The sequence below is a fragment of the Cimex lectularius genome, unplaced genomic scaffold (genome assembly GCF_000648675.2).
Source record: "Cimex lectularius strain Harlan isolate CLEC.00 unplaced genomic scaffold, Clec_2.1 scaffold142, whole genome shotgun sequence".
In the NCBI taxonomy this organism is placed as follows: Eukaryota; Metazoa; Arthropoda; class Insecta; order Hemiptera; family Cimicidae; genus Cimex; species Cimex lectularius.
Genome location: NW_019392729.1, coordinates 47,886 through 68,574, shown reverse-complemented (window position 1 = coordinate 68,574; position 20,689 = coordinate 47,886). Strand labels below are relative to the sequence as shown.

General features: G+C 35.1%; 2 protein-coding genes and 1 long non-coding RNA gene across 3 annotated transcripts; 1 reads left to right on the top strand and 2 right to left on the bottom strand.

Moving 5' to 3' along the window:
* Positions 1–2,596: 2,596 nt before the first annotated feature.
* On the bottom strand, positions 2,597–6,331 carry LOC106668866. The gene is made up of 3 exons (XR_001340819.2): positions 6,247–6,331; positions 5,780–6,140; positions 2,597–2,962 (listed from the first exon to the last, which is right to left on the bottom strand). It is a non-coding gene; the product is annotated as an uncharacterized LOC106668866 (long non-coding RNA).
* Positions 6,332–6,528: 197 nt separating this feature from the next.
* LOC106668865 lies at positions 6,529–11,743 on the top strand. The gene is made up of 5 exons (XM_014398014.2): positions 6,529–6,732; positions 8,799–9,012; positions 9,080–9,392; positions 11,051–11,244; positions 11,301–11,743. The coding sequence occupies exons 1-5, from the start codon at positions 6,623–6,625 to the stop codon at positions 11,712–11,714; spliced, it is 1,245 nt and encodes a 414-aa protein (XP_014253500.1). The 5' UTR covers positions 6,529–6,622; the 3' UTR covers positions 11,715–11,743.
* A 4,066-nt stretch (positions 11,744–15,809) lies between these two features.
* On the bottom strand, positions 15,810–17,653 carry LOC106668700 (alpha-tocopherol transfer protein-like). The gene is made up of 7 exons (XM_014397674.2): positions 17,264–17,653; positions 17,117–17,208; positions 16,900–17,053; positions 16,340–16,533; positions 16,164–16,271; positions 15,958–16,102; positions 15,810–15,900 (listed from the first exon to the last, which is right to left on the bottom strand). Exons 1-7 carry the CDS (start codon positions 17,331–17,333, stop codon positions 15,872–15,874), a joined length of 792 nt encoding a protein of 263 aa, XP_014253160.1. The 5' UTR covers positions 17,334–17,653; the 3' UTR covers positions 15,810–15,871.
* Between the last annotated feature and the right edge of the window lie 3,036 nt (positions 17,654–20,689).

The following is a 20,689-nucleotide window of genomic DNA, read 5'->3' as shown; positions in this document are numbered from 1 at the left end:
ACTATAGACGATTGGGATTTTTTAGTCCCAGTTCGTATGTAGAATAACCTCATCCAATATTAATGTACCTTCACGTGACATAGTTGACATGCATTGAGGCAAGCAAATCTGTTATTCCACAAAAATATAAAAAATATATTTTGCATTGTATAAATTCACTTTTCCACATCAAAAATGTAATTGTTATATGTAAACAATGTTTGTAAATCCCAGGCCCTGAAGATGATCTCAATAAAAGATCGAAACGTTGGCACGATAAAGAAAATGTTTTTCTGAAACCTACATCACACCAGACCGCATCTCACGATTTCTAAATAGAAAAAAAAAAGTTATTCCACAATTTCACTTCACTTCACCTTATCGGATTTTATGATCGAGATCTGTTGGACAAGGCTTGGGCAACACTATTGGGATAATTGAAGTTTTTACTGTGGAACTGGGTAAATTCTAGAGAAATTAAATTTTTAAATATTAAGATTTTAAAGTTGTTGTGGAAAATTGGAGTCATAATACGGAAGATGTATAATTGATCTGAAAATGAAAGGATTTAAGGCGTTGAATATTGGAAGGTTTAGCGTTACCCCATAGTTCACTACTGCACGTCCAAATAAGTTACAGCAGCGTTTGTTCGTTTTTCGAGTAGATTTTAAGAAAAGATTCGCTTCGGAGTTTAAACTTTACTTGCTTACGTTTACCTTCTTTCCATCAACAATCTGCTAAATTCTCTCTATGTTTCTAAAGATTTCCAAAGCAACTGTAAGATCAGGGCTAGATGATAGTGCAATAGACTGGAAGGTGTTGTTGTGACCTCTGCAGTATAAAGCACGTAAAAGATTGCTCGAAGCGATATTCCCGCGGTTGGAAAGTAGTTGGGAATAATCTGATTCTTGTCGAATCAGAAAGAACCCTTCTGATAAAGGCAAAGGATAATCCTAGAGGGTATTTGGCAGTTTATTAATTTATAGAATGACCCTTAGGCCACTCGGTCAAATGGTTGTGCCACAACATGAAATGCGGGCTTTTTTAAATATTTCCAATTGAGAACGTTTTGCCAGCTAAGTATGTTTCTTTTCGTTTTGATTGAGTTGTATTTCAGAAATTACTTCAATCGAGACCATTAAACTAATCCATTAACGCCTTTGATTTCTTAAGCTGTCCTTTCGTGGAGGGTTTTTGAACGTTAAAACAATTGACCATTCAACAAGTTTTCATTCGAAACTAAACAAATTCAAATTCTCTAAAAATTCCGACTAAAACGCGAAGCAAACTATTGAGTTCAATTTTCAACAAGCAAGCCAACAAAGTTGTAAACTTCCAGCGACGTTTTACACTAGGAATGAGGGTTGTAATTTATGAAAATATATGGATATTTTATACTAAAACATTATCGATTGTACATGTTTCACTAATTAGGAAGTATGTTTTGCTAACAAAAGAAAAAAACTCATCGATTGCTATCAAAACTGCTGTAGGAAAATATGCATAAAATTATCATTACTGTATGAAAACAAAACTTTTCTGTATAAATTATCGGTTTTTCAAAATATCAATTTTTGAAAGCTCAATCATACTATGAAGAAATCTAGAGTCAACTGGCAATCGGTTCAGTTTTTTTGTTTTCAGAATCTGCAGAATTCATTAGGTTTTTCTATGACTTTCTTTCTTTCACAATAAATAATTTGGTGAAGTCGTGAGGAGCGGTCAAGAATGAGGTAGTTTAGAAAAACACCTTTTTCTTTTTTTCTGTCTTTTCGATCTTTAATCGGGTCATCTTCAGGGCATAAATTGTGCTGCTATTCTTGTGGTGTCATATTGGTGTGGTGGGAAAGTGTAACCACCAACATATGACACCACAAGAATAGCACCACACTTTATGCCCTGAAGATGACCCGAATAAAGGTTGAAACGCGTCTGGAAAAAATGAAAAGGTGTTTTTCTAAACTACCTAATTCTTGACCGGCCTTCACGATTTCAACAAATTTTGAAACAGCATGTCACTAAGAAACACACATTTTCCAATAAAGTTTTCTAAAAAACAACCAAAATTGACAAACTAGAGCCAAACTCATCGGCTTTTGTATTCAAGAGGTCTTACTGTAATAGGGTGTATAAATCATGGAAGAGTTGATCTGCCAGAGTTGTTGAAGTCCTTTAGAGTAAAAGTACTCTAATTTCCTTAATCCATCGATCCTTCCACTTCCAAAGAATTATGTTAAAGCGTTTTTAATAACACATAATAACACATCTAACACAAAGCACATTTAAAAGTAAGTTATAATTTATATCGTGATCATAAGCTTCATTAAATCGTGAAAAAACGTTTTTAAACTCGGTATTTCATCTCAAGTTCTCAATTGTTTGATTTCAGAAGTGAACAATTTAATTAAATTTTTAAAATGTATCATATGCAAGCCAATGAATTATCCAATCTGTTACAAAAATATACAAATGTTTTCATAAATCTTATCTTTTTTTGTTTTCAATTACCTATACAATAGAGTTCTAGATGCAGAACAATTTCACTTGTAAAGTTATTTTAATAGTTACTATAAATGGCATTGACGGCCTGTAAAATACCACGTTACCATAGCTATGATCTCTTTATTTCATTTTTTTTAATCTACTTGTATGATGATGTGACAATTGCAGTGAAACCTATCATCAAATATTAGCAAAGGTATGATTCAAATCAATAAGAAAAATAAGGATTTATGCCTTGTATTTTATTATACGACTTTGTTACTGCTTGAAAGTTGTGGCCATGTTTTATCAAAGTTAATGGCCAATGACGTTTTAACTTGTGAACGTCGATAAAGCGTTAAACCTTCGGGCATTGATGACTTTCACAAGCACACCTGTAGGCTTTTTATGTCTCAAATAAAAATTTAAATGTGATTTGATGTGGTTTCTGTTCCGGGTATGAAGAAAACAGCAAACAACGATTACTTGCCGAGCATTCGACCTTTATAGGGCAATCATACATAAAACAAATTAAAAGGTACATTTTGTATACTGTTAGTTGGAAACTGACAGTCTCGAATATTTATTTATATATACAGATTGAAATTAGACCAATTTCGGCAAGTGTGGGGTTAAAGTTGAAGGTAAATAGTTGTTGGTTAAACTTTTGGTACTGGCTCTCAATAGTTCAATAAAAACAATCTTCTGCTTTTACAATGAGAAAATTTTTCAAAAATATTTCCTAATTTTTTAAGAATATCGGAGTAGATCTTGTTGAATGCCAGGACAAACTTTGTACTACGTTGATGGGAACAGGTTATTTGAAGATCTGGTTTTTGATACATACAAAATATACCTTTTAATTTATTTTATGTAAATGTATAGGCCTCACGATGGCTTTACAAAGGCCGAAAGCTCGATAAATAATTGTACTTCGCTTTTTCTTCATATCCTGGCCAGGAACCAGATCTTCAAATCATATCCCGTGGTCGATGGACGCAGGGCTACAAAAGTTTTAATATTGATGAAGGTGCAATACATGAACATTGTTCAAGTTATAGACACAAAACCCAAGCTCATCATAAGCAAAGTTTTGTTTTTACCTCATTTATTTATAATAATTATTAAGGAGGTTGTTCAATTATCGACCAACTTGATTATATTCTGGTTTGGGATGTTATTGGGTATGTGGTCCTGCAATGAATCATACACTGTATTATACAGTTGCCTAAACCTATGCAGGCAACTGTATAATACAGTGTATGATTCATTGAAGGACCACATACGCAATAACATCCCAAACCAGATTAAATAATTATTGTACACAGCTAGTAGGTTCGATTTTTCTTTTGGCATCAATTGGCGTTAGAAGAAGCTACCCATTGGCCACTCTCCGGTCAAATCATTTTTTTTTCTGATATACAGGCTGTTCTTTTTAGATGGCCGGGCTGAATTTCTCTTGAACCAATGACGCTATCAAATACGGGTTTAATATTTTTTAGTCTTCAAATATTTACCTTTTTTGGAGAAAAAATTATACAGGGTACCTCAGGCCCAGTTTAACTTCAAAATTTCAAATACGATCCTACACACTTTCACACATCATTTTAAAAGAATTTTATAAGCTCAAAACAATGGTTCAATAGAAGTTAGTTATGGCAAACAGAAACCGGTAGCGTAATTTCGACGGGTAGCTGAATAAATTTTCTGTATGTTCGCGTAAATCCGAATTCCTCTCTCCGAAATGTTAGAAGGGTTTTAGATTTTTCAAAAAATAAAATTAGAGAACTCCAGGCTTTCAATTTTAATGCGTATCGCTCCCATCCTGTCCAGGGATTTCGGGACTATGATTATGACAGGCGTCTTCTTCCATACATCCTATGACTGATGAATCCAACTTCACCTCTAAATATATACTAAACCGTTAGAATTTTCGAACATGGGCAGAGGGAAATCCGAGAATTTCGTCATCACCAGATGGTTCACAGTATCAATGTTTGGTATGGACTTCTCGGAAATAAATTAATTGGGCCTTATTTCTACGAAAATAATTTAAATGATTATTCAGAAATCGTGAGATGCGGTCTGGTGTGATGTAACTTTCAGAAAAACATTTTCTTTATCGTGGGAACGTTTCGTTCTTTATTGAGATCTTCTTCAGGGCCTGGGATCCTTCAAATCCAACGTATATAAACATATAACAGCAAAATCTCACTGGCACTCTCAACACGACACGCAAGAATGGCTCAATTACACAGAAGACAAACACTTGGAGTGAATAGAAATACTTTGATTGAATATAAAAATATATTTTGCATTGTATAAATTCACTTTTCCACATCCTAAATGTATTTGTTAAATGTAAACAATGTTTGTAAATCCCAGGCCCTGAAGATGATCTCAATAAAGATCGAAAAGTTGGCACGATAAAGAAAATATTTTTCTGAAACCTACATCACACCAGACCGCATTTCACGATTTCTGAATAATTATCGATTAACGGTCACTAATCACCACACATAATTTAAATGGTGCTCAATTCCTCAATTTTGTGAGATTTACTAACAATGTTGGATGATGTTCCGCTGTAACAAGGACAAAGAATGATTCTCCAGCTTGATGGATGCCCCGCACACAATTCTTCGCAGATGAGACGTTGTTTAAATCCTCACTTCCGGGATATGTAGATAGGAACTCACGGCCCGATCTGTTAGCCTCCTTGTTCACCCGATTTAAGTCCATTTGACCATTTTCTGTGGGGCCATTTAAAAAACAGTGTCTACGCAAATCGTAACCCAGCAACCTCAGTTGAAGAACTGCGGCAAAGGATAGGAAATTCTTTTCAATCCATCTCCCCTGACTGTATCGTTCGGGGAGGGGGGTGTAAAAGAGCAAATCTCTGCATCTTTACACAAGACAGGTAGTTCGAACATGAAATGTGTTTAACAAATAGCAAACCAAATGTTGTTTTTTGTCAAACTTTTTACCATAACTTTGTCATTTTTTTACCAATTTAAAAGGCCTGAGGTAGCCTGTATAATTTTTCTCCAAAAAAGGTAACAATTTCAAACTAGAATAGCAAATATTAAACACGTATTTTTTGTTTTTTGACAGAGTCATGGGTTCAAGAGAAATTCAGCCGGGGCAGCTAAAAAGAACACCCTGTATATTATTTTCAGTCGTTCACTGGATAATTGTGGGGTTGAATAAATGTACGTGTGTGTTACTGTGACCCTACAGCTTACTATGAATACGTTTGTAATAGTTTTCGATAGAAAGCTGACATTTGAAGATCCCCGTGAAGCGTATTATTACTTACATAAGAAGGGGCAGGAAGTCGTAAAATCTTTGAGTGAAAGCTTTGCAGTTTTTGATTATTGTAATAATCCGTAAACTCGGCACCCGTACATCCACATAAGTTTGAGTATGTATATATATGTCGAAAATTATTTTAATAGGATTTTGATCGGTTCAGTGGGTAATGAGCATTTTAAGTCAATTATGTGTATGTTTTTGAACTGTGTGTGCGGATTCAATGTTTTCGATAAGCAACATATAACACTATTTATTTTATAAAATCAAACAATCTTTTCCATATGTAATATATTTATTATTAATAGATAGTTTAAATTTCATGTGTTCAGAAGGTGCTTTGTAGTTGTTTGGTCAATGTCCCTTTTCTTTATCGACAAAAATAATATGAGAAAATAGTTACTTACAACTGAATGAATATGCAGTATTATACAGTATTTAAGGTCAAATTTGAAACAAAGTGTACGAGCTTACATCCTCTGAGTGATTGCAAAAAGCATCTCGTGCGATTTATTGTGGTTTATGATGATTTTCCGCAATTAGGTTTTACAACATCGCGTTAAATTTTGTACAGCGGGGCACAAATAAATGGGGAGATATGTAAAAATTATTAAGAGAAAAATAGTCACTAAAAAAATTCAAAACAGCTTAGGAAATCTTTGAATATACCACGAAAATTGTAATCGCGAAAGAAACCTTTTTTTATGCCTTAAATAAAATTTACAAACATTTCCGAATTCAAATTGCTAAGCAACGGTTTAGCTCGATGTTGCGCAACTTTTATTAACGGTTACTAAGAAATGAAAAAATAAATGGTTTATTACTTGAGGGCAAACGGAAATTATTTGATATGTCGAAGCGCTTGGCGACTCGGGAAAAGGGCACCGGAGAAAATTTGGAAGAACCCGAATTCTGTTTTTGCGATAGGATTCCACCCGAACTTTTGTTGGAAATTTTCAGGTATGAATTTGTTACGATTATTTAAGTCGGAATTACCCCCAGGAATAACGAGTACTCTGAGGTAGTTTGATGTATGGATGTCATTTATTAGCGTGAATGGATGGGGATATCCCCAATTACCCCGAGTAATAACGAGTACTCTAAGGTAGTTTGAACGAAGTATGGTGTGTGAATGTCATTTATTAGCGTGAATGTATGGGGATATTCCCAATTACCCCGAGTAATAACGAGTACTCTAAGGTAGTTTGAACGAAGTATGGTGTGTGAATGTCATTTAGTAGCGTGAATGGATGGGGATATCCCCAATTACCCCGAGTAATAACGAGTACTCTAAGGTAGTTTGAACGAAGTATGGTGTGTGAATGTCATTTATTACCGTGAATGGAGGGGGTATATCCGCAATTACCTCGAGGTATATTGGGTACTCCGGGGAAGTGTAAACACTAACCAGACTATTATGTTTTATCTTGTTACTGTGTATTTGTGTTATTATATCCACAATTTACGAGGCCCTGAGGTCCCGAAATGCTAGCAATAGGATAAGAAAATAAAGTTTGTCACCATTACACCTTAAACATTTTAATTTGACTGGAGAAAAAGGAAAAGAAATAAGTAGTTTTAAAACCCAAAAAGATAAGTAAAATGAATAAATGCAAATGTAGGAAAGAGACTGGCGATGACCAAGTAGTTTGCCGGCCCTAAAAGTTTAACAAAAGCCCTGTGAACCAGAATGGTATGAATTAGCGTATCCCTTGTACTCTTTTCCCAGTTTGCATTATATCCGAAGAAATGAATAACTAAACTAGAAGTCTAGAAGTCGGATCATTAAAATTTTTTTGGTTGCCGGTTTTTCCTGGCATCCTATTTTTCCGATTTTTGATGATCTTTTCATTGTTGAACGTTGCTTTTAAAATAAATGGCGAACTGCTCATACCATGAAGAAATAGAGCAAACAATTCGAATTTTTCCTTTTACGCATAACGAGAGCTTTTTCTTAGATGACTTCATCTCACACCTCTGCCTGGTCAAAATTTTGACGGATTTAGAGGATCTTTATACTTCAAACTCTTTTTACATCAAAATGCTAGAATATATCTATTTATTTAAGATATCTGTTTGTTCTTTTTTTGTTCTTTTTTTGTTCTCTCTTTTAAAATTAGACATTCATCGTTCAATTAAGTCGACCATACGATAAGCGTAGGAATATTTGCATAGTTCATAAGATGAAACAAATTTTAATTGCTATGAAAAACCTTGTTATTCCTACGTGAGTACACCACAACTACTTAATGCCTTAAAATGTACATAAAAGATTTGAGCGTACGGTTGAATGTTCCGAATTTTTACACTCTCTGATCATTTTTACGAAGTTGAAAAATGGTAAAAAGGAAGGAAAATTCAAAAGGTGCGGTTTAGATGGGAAGTTGGTGTCCGAGTGGATCGAGGTCACGATAGCTGGTAGAGCAGCGGCGTATCAAGCCGAAGATCGTGGGTTCGAATCCCGCTCGTGCCATTAACTTTTTTATCTCATCTAAAAACCTTAATTAATTGTAATATATTGATTGGTCAAGCGGACCTCGAAATTAGTGAATTTAATGATTTAAAATGAAGTATACTTCACTAAAGCTTTCCGTGGCCATTTCATTTGTCGTCGAGAATCCAATCCGATTACACGACATTTGAAAAATGGTAAAAAGGAAGGAAAATTCAAAAGGTGCGGTTGAGATTGGAAGTTGGTGTCCGAGTGGATCGAGATCACGATAGCTCAAGTGGTAAAGCAGCGGCGTATCAAGCCGAAGGTCGTGGGTTCGAATCCCGCTCGTCCCATTGACTTTTTTATCTCATCTAAAAACCTTAATTAATTGTAATATATTAATTGGTCAAGCGGACCTCGAAATTAGTGAATTTACGAAGTAAGCTCATTCTCGCTCTATTGCTGTTCAATGAAGCTTTTACTGCAAGGCTTTGTGAGAGATGCAATGTAAAATTAATATCTACGTATATGAGCATGTGAAGTGTTCTAAAATTTCTGTGTAACGTATTTGTTGACATAGCTAAAATTTCAGTTACATCAAGAATAACGAACTCTGCATAACCGTGAGGCTCGTGTCCCACAAATGGAAGAAGTTAGCCGAACGGGTTGTAAACAAGAATTTCCTTTTATTGGGACCCAAGATGAAGAAGGACATCGCGCTGACAACCGAGGCGATGCAACACTTACCAGACGACGTCAAAGCGATGTGCCTGGGTCGCGATTACCTGGAACACGTCCAGTTCGACGTAAGTTGCCATCCAAAATCGTCGTCTTGGACTTAAACCTCAGCAGTTATTTCTATTTAATTTTTAGTATGAAATGACATACGCGTTGGTCTGGCGGTACGCATTCCGGCCCGAGCCGCTCGTCTCCATGTTCGGCGGGCAGCTGGTCGATATGATAGACGAGTACATAGACACGCCGCCGATCAAAAGGACAAAAGTCGGCTTAATCAACATCCGCGTCAACGCGAGGGCCTTCCAGGACTACTTCGAGGACGTCGTTGAAAAAAGCATCAACAAAGATCCGTCCGTCTCCGGAGCCAAGCTGGTCGACATTCTCGACTGCCTTCACGACAGGATCACGCCGATAAAGATAATACAGGAAAACTTCGAAGCCGAATCAGGTAAACGACAGATAAAAGTTTCATTTTCCCAAAATTACTTACCCTTGTAATTTTAGTTTTTTTTATATTACTTCTACATAGAACGCATGAGTAAATTGGCTGTTTATTGCAATACACGGTCAAAACATGTAGTAATTGGTTTGGTTCAGTGACCTAACAGCTATTTATCTATTTGTGAAAGAATTTTTAGGGTAATAGAAACGATGGAAAATTAGTTTTACTTGCCACTGTGTCTCTTACCTCGTCATTTTAGTGTTGAAATGATCTGACAATTTATGCCGCTGATCTCTTTCGCTTATTTCAAGACTGTAAATCGGGGTTCGGTCATGCCTAACGTCCGACATTTTTGCACTACATGCTTCTCCTTTATATTAGATTACCTGCCAAAGTCACTGAAACAATGAAGAAAAAGTCGTGTTGAATTTACTATACTTAAGACATAAGAATGCGTGAAAAATAACCCAGCATCATCACTTATCAAAAAAATGTATTATGAAGGGGCAATCTTGACAATCACCAATATAATAAATAACGTGTTATAACGTCCATTAAATTTTTATTGTTAATTAGTGATCTGTCTTAGACAAGTTATTATGGTACTAGTCCAGTAGCCGAGTGGTAAAGGCGTCAGGCTCTCGGCTAGTAGATCCCGCGGTCGTGGGTTCGATCCCCACCGTCGACTCTGGACTTTTTCTGCCTAAGGTGGCCGCAATTGAAAGAAATTGACACGGCACTCATCAATGGAAGGAGCGGGATCAGATCTCAGCTACACTGAATTTGGTCCCAACCCCCTTCAAAAATGAGTTTCTTCGATGGAAGAACACCGGCACACCGGGGGCTCAAATCCACACTTGTGTTGCGAGCCCCCAAAAAAATGGAGCCAGGGATATAGTACAATAAGCTGTACAGCAGCAGTGCTCAGGAGGGAACTCCTGAGAAAGAAAGAATGAAAAAAAGGAAATAGTCCAATTTGAGCTATAAAAATACTTTCAGTTTAATAAAAAGTAGTGTGAATTTTTTTTAACAAGTTAACGTTTTGACACCAGGCATACCTTAGTGCCTTTCTTTCAATTGTCTTCTTTAATATTTTTAGTTGTTGTCCGCAGTGAGACTCGGATTTACGGTCTGATGACTGGAAGTTCATAACAAAAGACTCCTTTCTAGGACAGCATGAATACCCACCAGCTTGCTTTGTTCTCCGGATCGTCGTAGTTAAACGTTCTGATAAAGAATCCTTTTTCATCCCCGATCTTGACAGATATTTTTAAAACGGGTTTATATTGTTTTTCCAAGAGAGAAAATCTTTATCAGACAACTGGCTGGACTTAGTACCTCGAAAACCAGAGAAATGTTCTGAGATATTCTTTGCAGACCTGCGATTTCCGCACACTGATTCTTGAAAAAGTTTTCTTTATAGGCAATATTCGTATATATGATTCATACCCCGTACATTTTAATTGATTTTTCTCGAATGTTTCCTACCTAGTAATGCTAATTTTTTAAACCTTAGCTGCGTTATGTAATAGCTCATTTTAATACAGTTTTAAAATGTATTATTGTTGTAATTATCTATCAAAAATAACTTAACAACAATGTTTTAGTTTATTGGCGTATGAAGGACAGTTTGTATACTACAAGCCAATTTACTCGTTTTTCAGGAAACTACAAACTCATATCTGTGTATACAGTGCACGGAGCCTGGTTTTGTTCTTTGGGCAATGAGCAGCATAAAATTTTCAAAAACCATTTCCGCAACATCGCCCACAGCCTAAGACGACTCGTCGTCAAGCGCAATTTGTACGCGCTGTACGACTTTCAAAAGTTCAGGCAGAAAGCCATGTTCGACGAACATGTAAGCCGACTCGCTAAAATATCCACATCCGTTTAACGTGACCAGTTTGTTTTCAGTTACTCCCGGCCAGGTCGTATTCGTACTCGGGCTTCCAGCATTTCGGCTGCCTCTCCTACGGGTGCATGAACAACTCCGAATACATGAGCAGGTCACAAGGGGAGCTGATCCCGGTACCGGAGGAGGACCGCGTCGAGGAGGAGCTCGACCAGGACGAAGACGGCGGGATGCCCGAGGAGGAGCAGGAGATCGAGGAGTTAGTGCCCGCTCTTTTTCTGGAAATCAAAGCGAAACTCGATTGCCCCATTGAACTCGCCCCAAGGGCTGCTATAATGAAAATACCTCGGGAGAAATGGCAGGATAGGATCAAACTCAGGTCGTCGGATAGTTTCAACCTCGAGATCGAGGTACATTGTAACTTCTCTGGCCCTACCAGAGTACCTAAATTATATACATGGTGCTCTAGCAAATGATATCTTTGCTTAATTAAAAAAATGTTTTTGATTTATTAAATTCTAACTTTTGGTTTAACTTAGACTGTTTACTGAATTTTTTAATTTACTCGACATAATTCATGATCTAAATAATGATAAAGATTTAAAATTTTATATCTATTATAAAATTTGTTCTATTACCAATGTGTGGTGATTAGTAACCGTTAGTCTATGATTATTCGGAAATCGTGAGATACGGTCTGGTATGACTTAGGTTTCAGAAAAACATTTTTTTTATGGTGCCAACGTTTCGATCTTTATTGAGAACATCTTCAGGGCCTGGGATTTACAAACATTGTTTAAATGTAACAAATTCACTTTTATTTTTTACATAAAATATTTTTTTGCATTGTATAAATTCACTTTTACTTTTTATATAAAATATTTTTTTGCATTGTATACATTCCCTTTTTTCCACGTATTTGTTAAATTTAAACAATGTCTGTAAATCCCAGGCCCTGAAGATGATCTCAATAAAGATCGAAACGTTGGCACGATAAAGAAAATGTTTTTTTTTTTAAACCTACGTCACACCAGATCGCATCTCACGATTTCCGAATAATCATTTATTACCAATGTTGAAAACAATAAGGCAATATTTTAAAAAAATGGTTATACCAGTTCAATAGATGAAAAATATAGTTCTACTAGCAAATATTGTTTTTTGCTGTTATCCAAATTTAAAGCATTTAAAAGCTCCTCATCATTAAACTGAAAAAAATCTACAAGTGTGTTTTTTCAACACAGATTGTAGACCGTAGTGGAACGTTGAAAAACGCATTTCGAGATTTCCTTCAGTTTAATAATGAGTACAAATACTTGACATCTAGATAACTGTAAAAAATTAGTCCATAAGTAAACTATCTCAGTATAGGTCCTGAACCAATTCTTGGTAAGACAAAAATAACCAGAATTCTCATCACAGAATGGATCCAAAAAAAGAGAAAAAGAGAAGTAGAAAACTCTAGAAGTGCAAGATGTTATACTCACCAAACCAATACTGTCAAACTCACTGCTCCTGTACTCACTGAAATCAGAGGTGTATGGTAGGACTATAACCGGCCATTGGCATCTGAGAAAATATAATCAGTGATGACCCCCATATTTAGGTTATGCAATAGGGAGGAAGATACAGCCACTCATAACATATTCGAATGGAAAACAACCACTCAATGGAGACATAAACATGGAATATAAAGAATTCCCATAGAAAGGAATTGTTGAAACGATAGTCAATGACACTCCTTAGCACAAGGATTAGTCGATTGCATTGAACTAAGTAACTAGGAAAGTAAAACAAGTCAGGAATCTGCAGTTCTTGGGGAACCCTAAATTCCTAGTAACCATAATCCTTTTCAACATTTTGAAAAGACAATTTATGTTAACATATTTCTACGTAGAGTGACAATTTCTAATCATCCTCGTCTTTTCTATATTTTTTTAAATTATTTGACTTTTGCTGTATACATATACGTACATATTACAAATGTGATTAAAAACAACTTTATTTTCACACGTCACTAACAATAATGCCAGCGCTGCACCCGGAGGACACATGACATGAGAAACCAGTCAGTGCTGGCATTCAATGTGAGGAATAGAGGCAAGGAGGTCCCGAGGCCATCGTCGATTTACGCGACGTGGCGGGTTATCGAGATGGGAATGTGAACAGAGGTCACGGGTAGAACGGTTAGGAAGGATTGAGAGGTTGATGACAAATTTTTGAAAGCGGGAATTGATAAAAGGAATGTTGAGGTCGTTGTGGATAGAAAAGTTAGTGACGTAATAAGGAGCTTTGACAATCTGTCTAAGGACTTTTGATGGAAGGATTGGATGCTGGATGTTATCTATTCTAAACAGAAAAAAAATTCACAGACAAGGATGATCGATAACATCCAGACACTATTTGGATCTGTCATTTTATAAAAATTTGACTGTGTGGAAGGAAAGTAGGCATCAAAGATGGTTTGCATCCCGACACCATTTGGATTCTGCATTTGAGTTGGTGTATCTCAGGCAATGACAACTCTTGGTTCAAAAGACCAGAAAACACGACTTCCATTGAATGATATTTACTCAATTGATAAGGAAAAAACACTAAAAACAAGAACACTAGCAATTTGTTTTATTGCCAAATTTTAATTGTATCACACCATCCAAGCTATAACTGGTAAGCAGTAACGGAAATAATGAAATGCCGAAACACAGCTGAAGGAGCACACCGAGGATTGGCAGACCAGGACAAACCGTAATGATCAAATTGTAGTATAATTTGTAAATAATAGTATAATTTCTTTTCATTAGTTCAAATCTGTCGGGTCAAAACAATTACAAATAGCTGGAATAATTAACAATAAAGTGTTTTGTACATTTAATAACACAGTACTGATTATTGATTTATTTAAGCTCAAATCTGTACATACACACAAGCTTGTATAAAGTTCATAGTTGAGACTATTACTTCTCACAGATCACCGGCAATTCCAACTTTTGTAATTTACAATTATTAATCAGTTCCTGGCATGTAGCGAGCATCACCCACCCCTCGTGTTGGTAGACTGGAGTCAGACCTTGGTTGTGCCGGCGAGGTTGGCCTCCGGAGGCTATCACAGCCAAGCTAGGTCATTTCAGCCCCAATGCAATTAGTTCCTAAATTCATTCACATTCTCACTCACTCTTAAATAAAGTCCTACTCATTTACATACCATTGGCTCAGTTAGGAGAGTGGAGTACTCGATATTCCTCCATCACACCTACACCTAATCTTTCTTTGCGCCAGACACATATGCTGGCTTTGCCCCAAAAGTAAGTGTCCGTATGTCCATCTTGCATGGCCTATTCTTAACCGGGTGAGAATAACCCTTCTTCTATAAGTCAGGTCTTCCGAGGATCATCTACCGACAGGTATACTTTGCGCACTACCATCCTCCTTTGCTACCTATTATCATTAACACTTATTTATATAATTATTAAAGGAAGTTATTTTGAATGAACAAATGAAGCATTATCACTTTACAATTTTGAAAAATAATGATAATTTAAAACAAACAATGTCTATTATCAGCTATCCTAATATTGTCTTAAATACCAATTGATTTAAGATAATAATTTGACAAATAAACAAGATTATTAATCTTTTATTACAAAAACGTTAAAGATTAGATTGGACTTTAACATTTTTGTTAGACAACAATAAATCTCCTTATATCTAAATTACTTTTCAACGTCTACTTATGAGCTTTACAAACAGAATATTCATTAGAGTCTGTTTGTTGTGTTTGCTTTATTATATACATTTGTGAGTAAATCTGCAAGTTTAATGAAAACTTAACGTCCTGAACATTGAACACTTCCAATCTTGCTCATTTTAATGGCTTGGCATGCAATTTATTGTTTAATCCAGACTGTCTATGAAATGCATAGAGAAACATAGCTAATTAAGGAAAACCTTTCATTATTCCACTTAACCATGATACAACAATGTTGTTGATTCTGGTGAAGTTGTTCGGCTGATTCATACAAAATGGCCCACATTGACTGCTGTCAAAAGCATAAGAACCACCAATGTTCATATATAGTTCCATTGAGTTTAAATAAAACTGTTTTTATTTATAATAATGGTTGACATAAATTTCCGTCAGTTTTTGATAAATCATGGTAATATAAATTATGTGAATTGGTCGAAAACTATACCTCGAGTACCTAGGGATGTCCAACCGGGTTACAATTGCCTTTTCACGCACAAAAGGACAGTTTTTTGAAATATTGAATTATTTGAACAATTCAAATATAACTAAATACAAATAATTTTATTTATAGATTTCCAAATTTTATAAAAACACAAAATCAGGAGATCAATAAATATATGGATTTTAAGGGGAACTTGTAACAGAACTTTTCATAAACATAACATTAATAATAGTTTATTCATGTATTTATAGTAATAAAAGAGTAACATACATTATTGCTTATAAATAAATTACACAAGCTTATACGTTTGCTTCAACGAAATGTCTTTTTTGCCAGGTTTTAAAAAACTGATAACATTTACAGTTTAAAAAGTATAATTTGTCGATTTTGCCCACATGTAACTAACGTAATACGATAAAACAGCCAGCTCACACGAATAATATGATTCACTTTTCATAGCCGTAAGTCACAAGTTCTAAAAAAAAATTGAACATATTTATTTCATATTGGTTAAATTTTATCAAATACTAACCTTTTAATCTATCTTCGCCCTCGTATAAATAATTTCTTAATTCATCATAATTCAAAGATGGAAGTTTTCCGCCGTATTCTACTGGGAGGATATCAGGAGTTACATATTTATGAAGGGAAGACCAGTTTGACTTATGGAAGTGTATCTAAAAAATATGGCATAGATTAACATTTAATAAAAAAAAAACAATAAACTACGTTCATTACATTTTCTTTAGTAGATCCGCTAAGGAATGGAAAGACAATAGTGACTAGGCTGTTCAAAAGGAAACTTGAATTTACCACATGGTACTCCATTTTCCTAACAGGAATCCCCTTGAAAATAAAAACATGTTATCAATCCGGTACAAATCAAATTCAAACGGTATTCAAAAGCAATGTACCTCGGCTTTAGCAGAAGCGACTTTGCAATTGTGAGGTGTGAAGTACCTGAGGTACTTCCAAGAGAGTCCTTGCAAGTCGAATATGTAAACGAGCCCATTCTCCCAAGCCTCTTGTTCATCCATTGCCAGTTCCAACCAAAGATCATCCGTTTGAAAGTTCTCCCAAGGCTCTACTTTGCCTATTGCCACATTTCCTACAATACAAAAAAATACTTATTACCAATTTATATGGTTCGTTATTTTCAATGAACAATATAAAATTATTATTGGTTAACAATCATTATTTTCCTCAGACGGTTTTAAACATGAGGAACGTCTTTCTTGCTCTGTAATATATACTGCCGATCTGTAAACTTTGTATATATATTAAACAATAAAGACATATAAAAAAAATCATTATTTTATTAATTTATGGCTGAAAATGTTATCTACGAAAGTTTCTTTTAAAAAATGAATATCATCATCTCTTTTCTTTTTTATAATTTAAATTATTTATTTATGTTTAGTTTGTTGTTCTAATGTAATTCATTCATAAAGATATTAAGATACATCACGCTCACCTAGTCTGAGTAGGTAGACTCTCCGCCCAAGCTGATCTCTGTCTTTTAAAAGGCAGTGGACATCCTGAGTAAGGGCCATCCTCTGCCTGTCTGTAAACACTGAAGTAGCGAACCATTGCATGTTGTCCAATTTTAGCTTGTACACAGTTTTCATCTATAACATATTTAAATGTAAAACTAACAAAAAGGAAAAAAAATCATTTTTTATAAGAAATACCTTCGCGAAAGCCTTTTCTGCGTCAAAATTGCTGTAGTGTAAATAGCGCAGTAAAATCTTTTCGTCATCGCCAATATTCAGTTTCGTCTCACCTGGAATGTTATTATTTTATGGAAAAAAATCAACTTAGAATTAATTGCTCCTTACTTTTAACCAATGCACGGAGTTCTTCCATTACTGTTTTCTTGTCATCGGCTGTCACAATTGGTTCCATCATCGTGCAGGGTTCACCAGTCGAATGATAAGAGTTCCTGTTGTTCACTGAATGATTTAACTTTGCTTTGATCCTTTATCTCTCGGAGGGAATAGCCTACACAATATTATCATTCTGGAGGGCATAAGAAACAAGATAGGTCATTGAACGCCACAATTATTTTTAATTGTTTCCAGTTCTGAAGAAATACTATCACAATACAAACTGCACTTTTGAATGTTTCCTTTGAAATCAAATGAAAATACTTTAGTTTTGTTTAAAAAGTTAATAAACAGATCAGATTGTCTAATTTGCCACAAAGGTCACTTGATATGAAATTTATATTTAGTTTCCACCTCACCCTTGTGCAAAGAAAACTGGATATACAAACTGCTAAATTATCTCAATTTGATAAATACAGAGAGAAAACAAAATCACCTTTTCATGTTTATTCTTACATCTCTGTCGGCAGGCTAGAGAGGTTATCAGTTAATGAGATCAGAGAGCATTCATCCCATTATCTATTGATTATATGTTAAATTTTAAAATCTTTTGTTAGGTGTAACAGTAAGAATCAATGAAAACTTTAAAGTGGGTTTTAACTATTTTCTCTATGATAAATGAGTTGGTTTCAGTTAATACAACATGTATTACATTAAATATTTATTATTATAGTTCGTATAAACCTAATTTAACTGTTGATTCATATTTTAAATTCCTGACAAATATGTTATCAAAAATTGATAACATTTATGTTATTTTCTCATCAGTACGTTGTTTTTCAAATTTATTTATTTTATTTTATTATTTTTACGACGTTACGTGAACCCTTGGGTGCCAGTCTTTTTGAAAAAGCCCCCTTTTAAATATGGCGGGTTCGAATAGAGGGCAGCGGGATTCGAACCTTGGACTTCTATCTTAAAGTGATGAGTCACATTGTCAACTCCTTAACAATTATGACACTGACGCCACTAATTTATTTTTTAAGTTATTATTTATTTCATTCGATAGACGGAGACAACCGAAAATTTTTGGAGAAACCCAAATGAAATAAAATAAATAATAAGAAAAAAGAAACTAAAATGTACATGTTTTTTAATTTAAGCAGTTTTGTCTGTTCACTGTTTTCTTTGTATACAAATGATATTTCACGGCAGAGAGTAATTTTTCAGCATTCAAGCCTTTTGCAGAGGACTTAATGTCTCGAGGGATTGTTGATCTGTAAGGAAGAAAATATCCAACCTAAAAACTTTTATAAGAGCACAACGTGCATTGAATCACCTATGCTGAATCATTCTGACAGTACAATATGAGCCTTAAAAAAGCTAACTATATGAACTAAATATATAATGACTTTCAATCGAAAGCAATCTATTGATGTTACAGAAAATTTTGATTCTATCAGTTTTGCTGTTCATCGCTTTTGATTAATTGACGTTTCGAGCTTTCTTTGAGTCATCTTCGGAGCATAAAGTGTGATGCTATTCTTGTGGTGTCAAATTGGTTTTGTGTGACATTGTTGTGAGTGGGTTTCAAAAACGTGTTTTTCTGAATTACCCCCTCACGGTTCCAACATATTAAGCAAACGTTGTGATTAATTGTTTTTCATCTAAAATAGTTTTGTTTTTTCAATCATTTTTCTGTATCGGTTTTTTCCACAAATTAGAAGGTGAGCATTCAAGGTCTGTTTGTCTATATCAAAACAAAATTTCCATATGGCAGAATGAAGAAGTGGCTCGAGTGACCCCGCGTAAATAAAGAAGCAAGGCCTCGCAGGAGAAAGAGTGGGAAGTCGCCGGCCACGTTCGTAAGTTCAACTTACAACTAGCTGAATACTTAATAAATGTGTGGGTTAGATCCTAATTGTATTGGCAGCCAATTCCGCACACCGGGTAATGCATGGTTCGTAATCAGCCAGCTTAATTAGAGGAATCCCATTACTGGCACCTATTGGCAACTGGTCTCCTTGGTGCATCTGGTACCTTTCGGAATAGACGTGCAACTGAATTGTGACATTTCTTGTGTTCTGCATAACGTTTGGGGGGGGGAGGAATTTACAAGCCTCCGGTTTTTGTTTTACTCAGTGAAAATTATAAATTGCCTATGCAAGTAGACGTTTATTGACGGATAGGTGGCATTTAGTTAACGGTCGCAACTTCCATACTTAAATTATCGCTGTAAATTAAATGTTTTGCGTGTAAATAGCGTAAATAATATGTCTGACTCGAGATGACGTCCCACTGTTGATTTTTTTTCTGTCTAGGGTGACGAGTTATAATTAACCGTTAACCAACAGGAAAAATTACAAAATTTACATAAACAGTCTACTAGCCTTGTCGAATGTTTACCACAAAAAGCTGGATACGCACTGGTATTCTTGAATCCACGTAAATTTGTCAGGATGTGACGAAACAGCATTAAAAAAGTGATGAAAGACTAAAATCGTTGTCATCCATGGCTGTAATACATTATACATATCATTATAGAATTATTGAGTACTAATTAAATACTGTATCATAATTATTATTACTTATCACATAGACAATAACATATGGTTTTGTACATTAATACAAAAACCCACAGCGAGAGTTGTAGAATTATTAAAAAGTTTGGATAGTGTTTTCTATTTAATATATTATATACATGAATGTGTCATCATGTATAATAAATAAATAGGGTTGTAAAGCAAAAAAGGTGAAGAAGAAGAAAGCACGTAAATTGTCTGAGTAAATGAAAGGGAAAAAAGTGCGTTTACTGTGGATTAAAATAATCAGGAAGACCTGGAAATGGGATTTTAAGCTACAGAAAGCACTTTTGGAAATCGACCCTCCCAGTCTGATCCACGAACATATTTCACAAAAGCCAGAGAAGAAACACAAAGCCAATAGCCTGGGGCTATATGTTGAGGACGTAATGTCATTTTCAAACAACAAATATCGTGCGAAAGATTTGAGATTGAAGTCTTGGGAAAAATTCAGTATTGTCTGGAATATAAACTAGTACCCGTTGGAATAATAACTAGCCAGAAAATTTCGTGGTAAACGTACTGAAAAGATTTCATATGGAAACCTGCAGGCCGACTTCTGCTCAAATGGTAGCAGATCCAAAAACTGAAGAAAGAAGAACAGCCCAATGAGGAACAATTGAAGAAATTTCGTTACCATTGACTATTCAGATCTTTGATGCATTCAATCAGTTCAAATCTAAATATACTGAAATTAACTGGAAGGCTACCAAGAGAATACTTATTTGAAAGGTTCATCGAATGTATAAAATTCAAACGCCTTACAGACGCAACACAAAAACTGCCTAAGTATTCTGAGGCAGATTGGGCTAAACGTACTGAAGATAACAGACCCTGGAATCTTTTTAACGTTGAC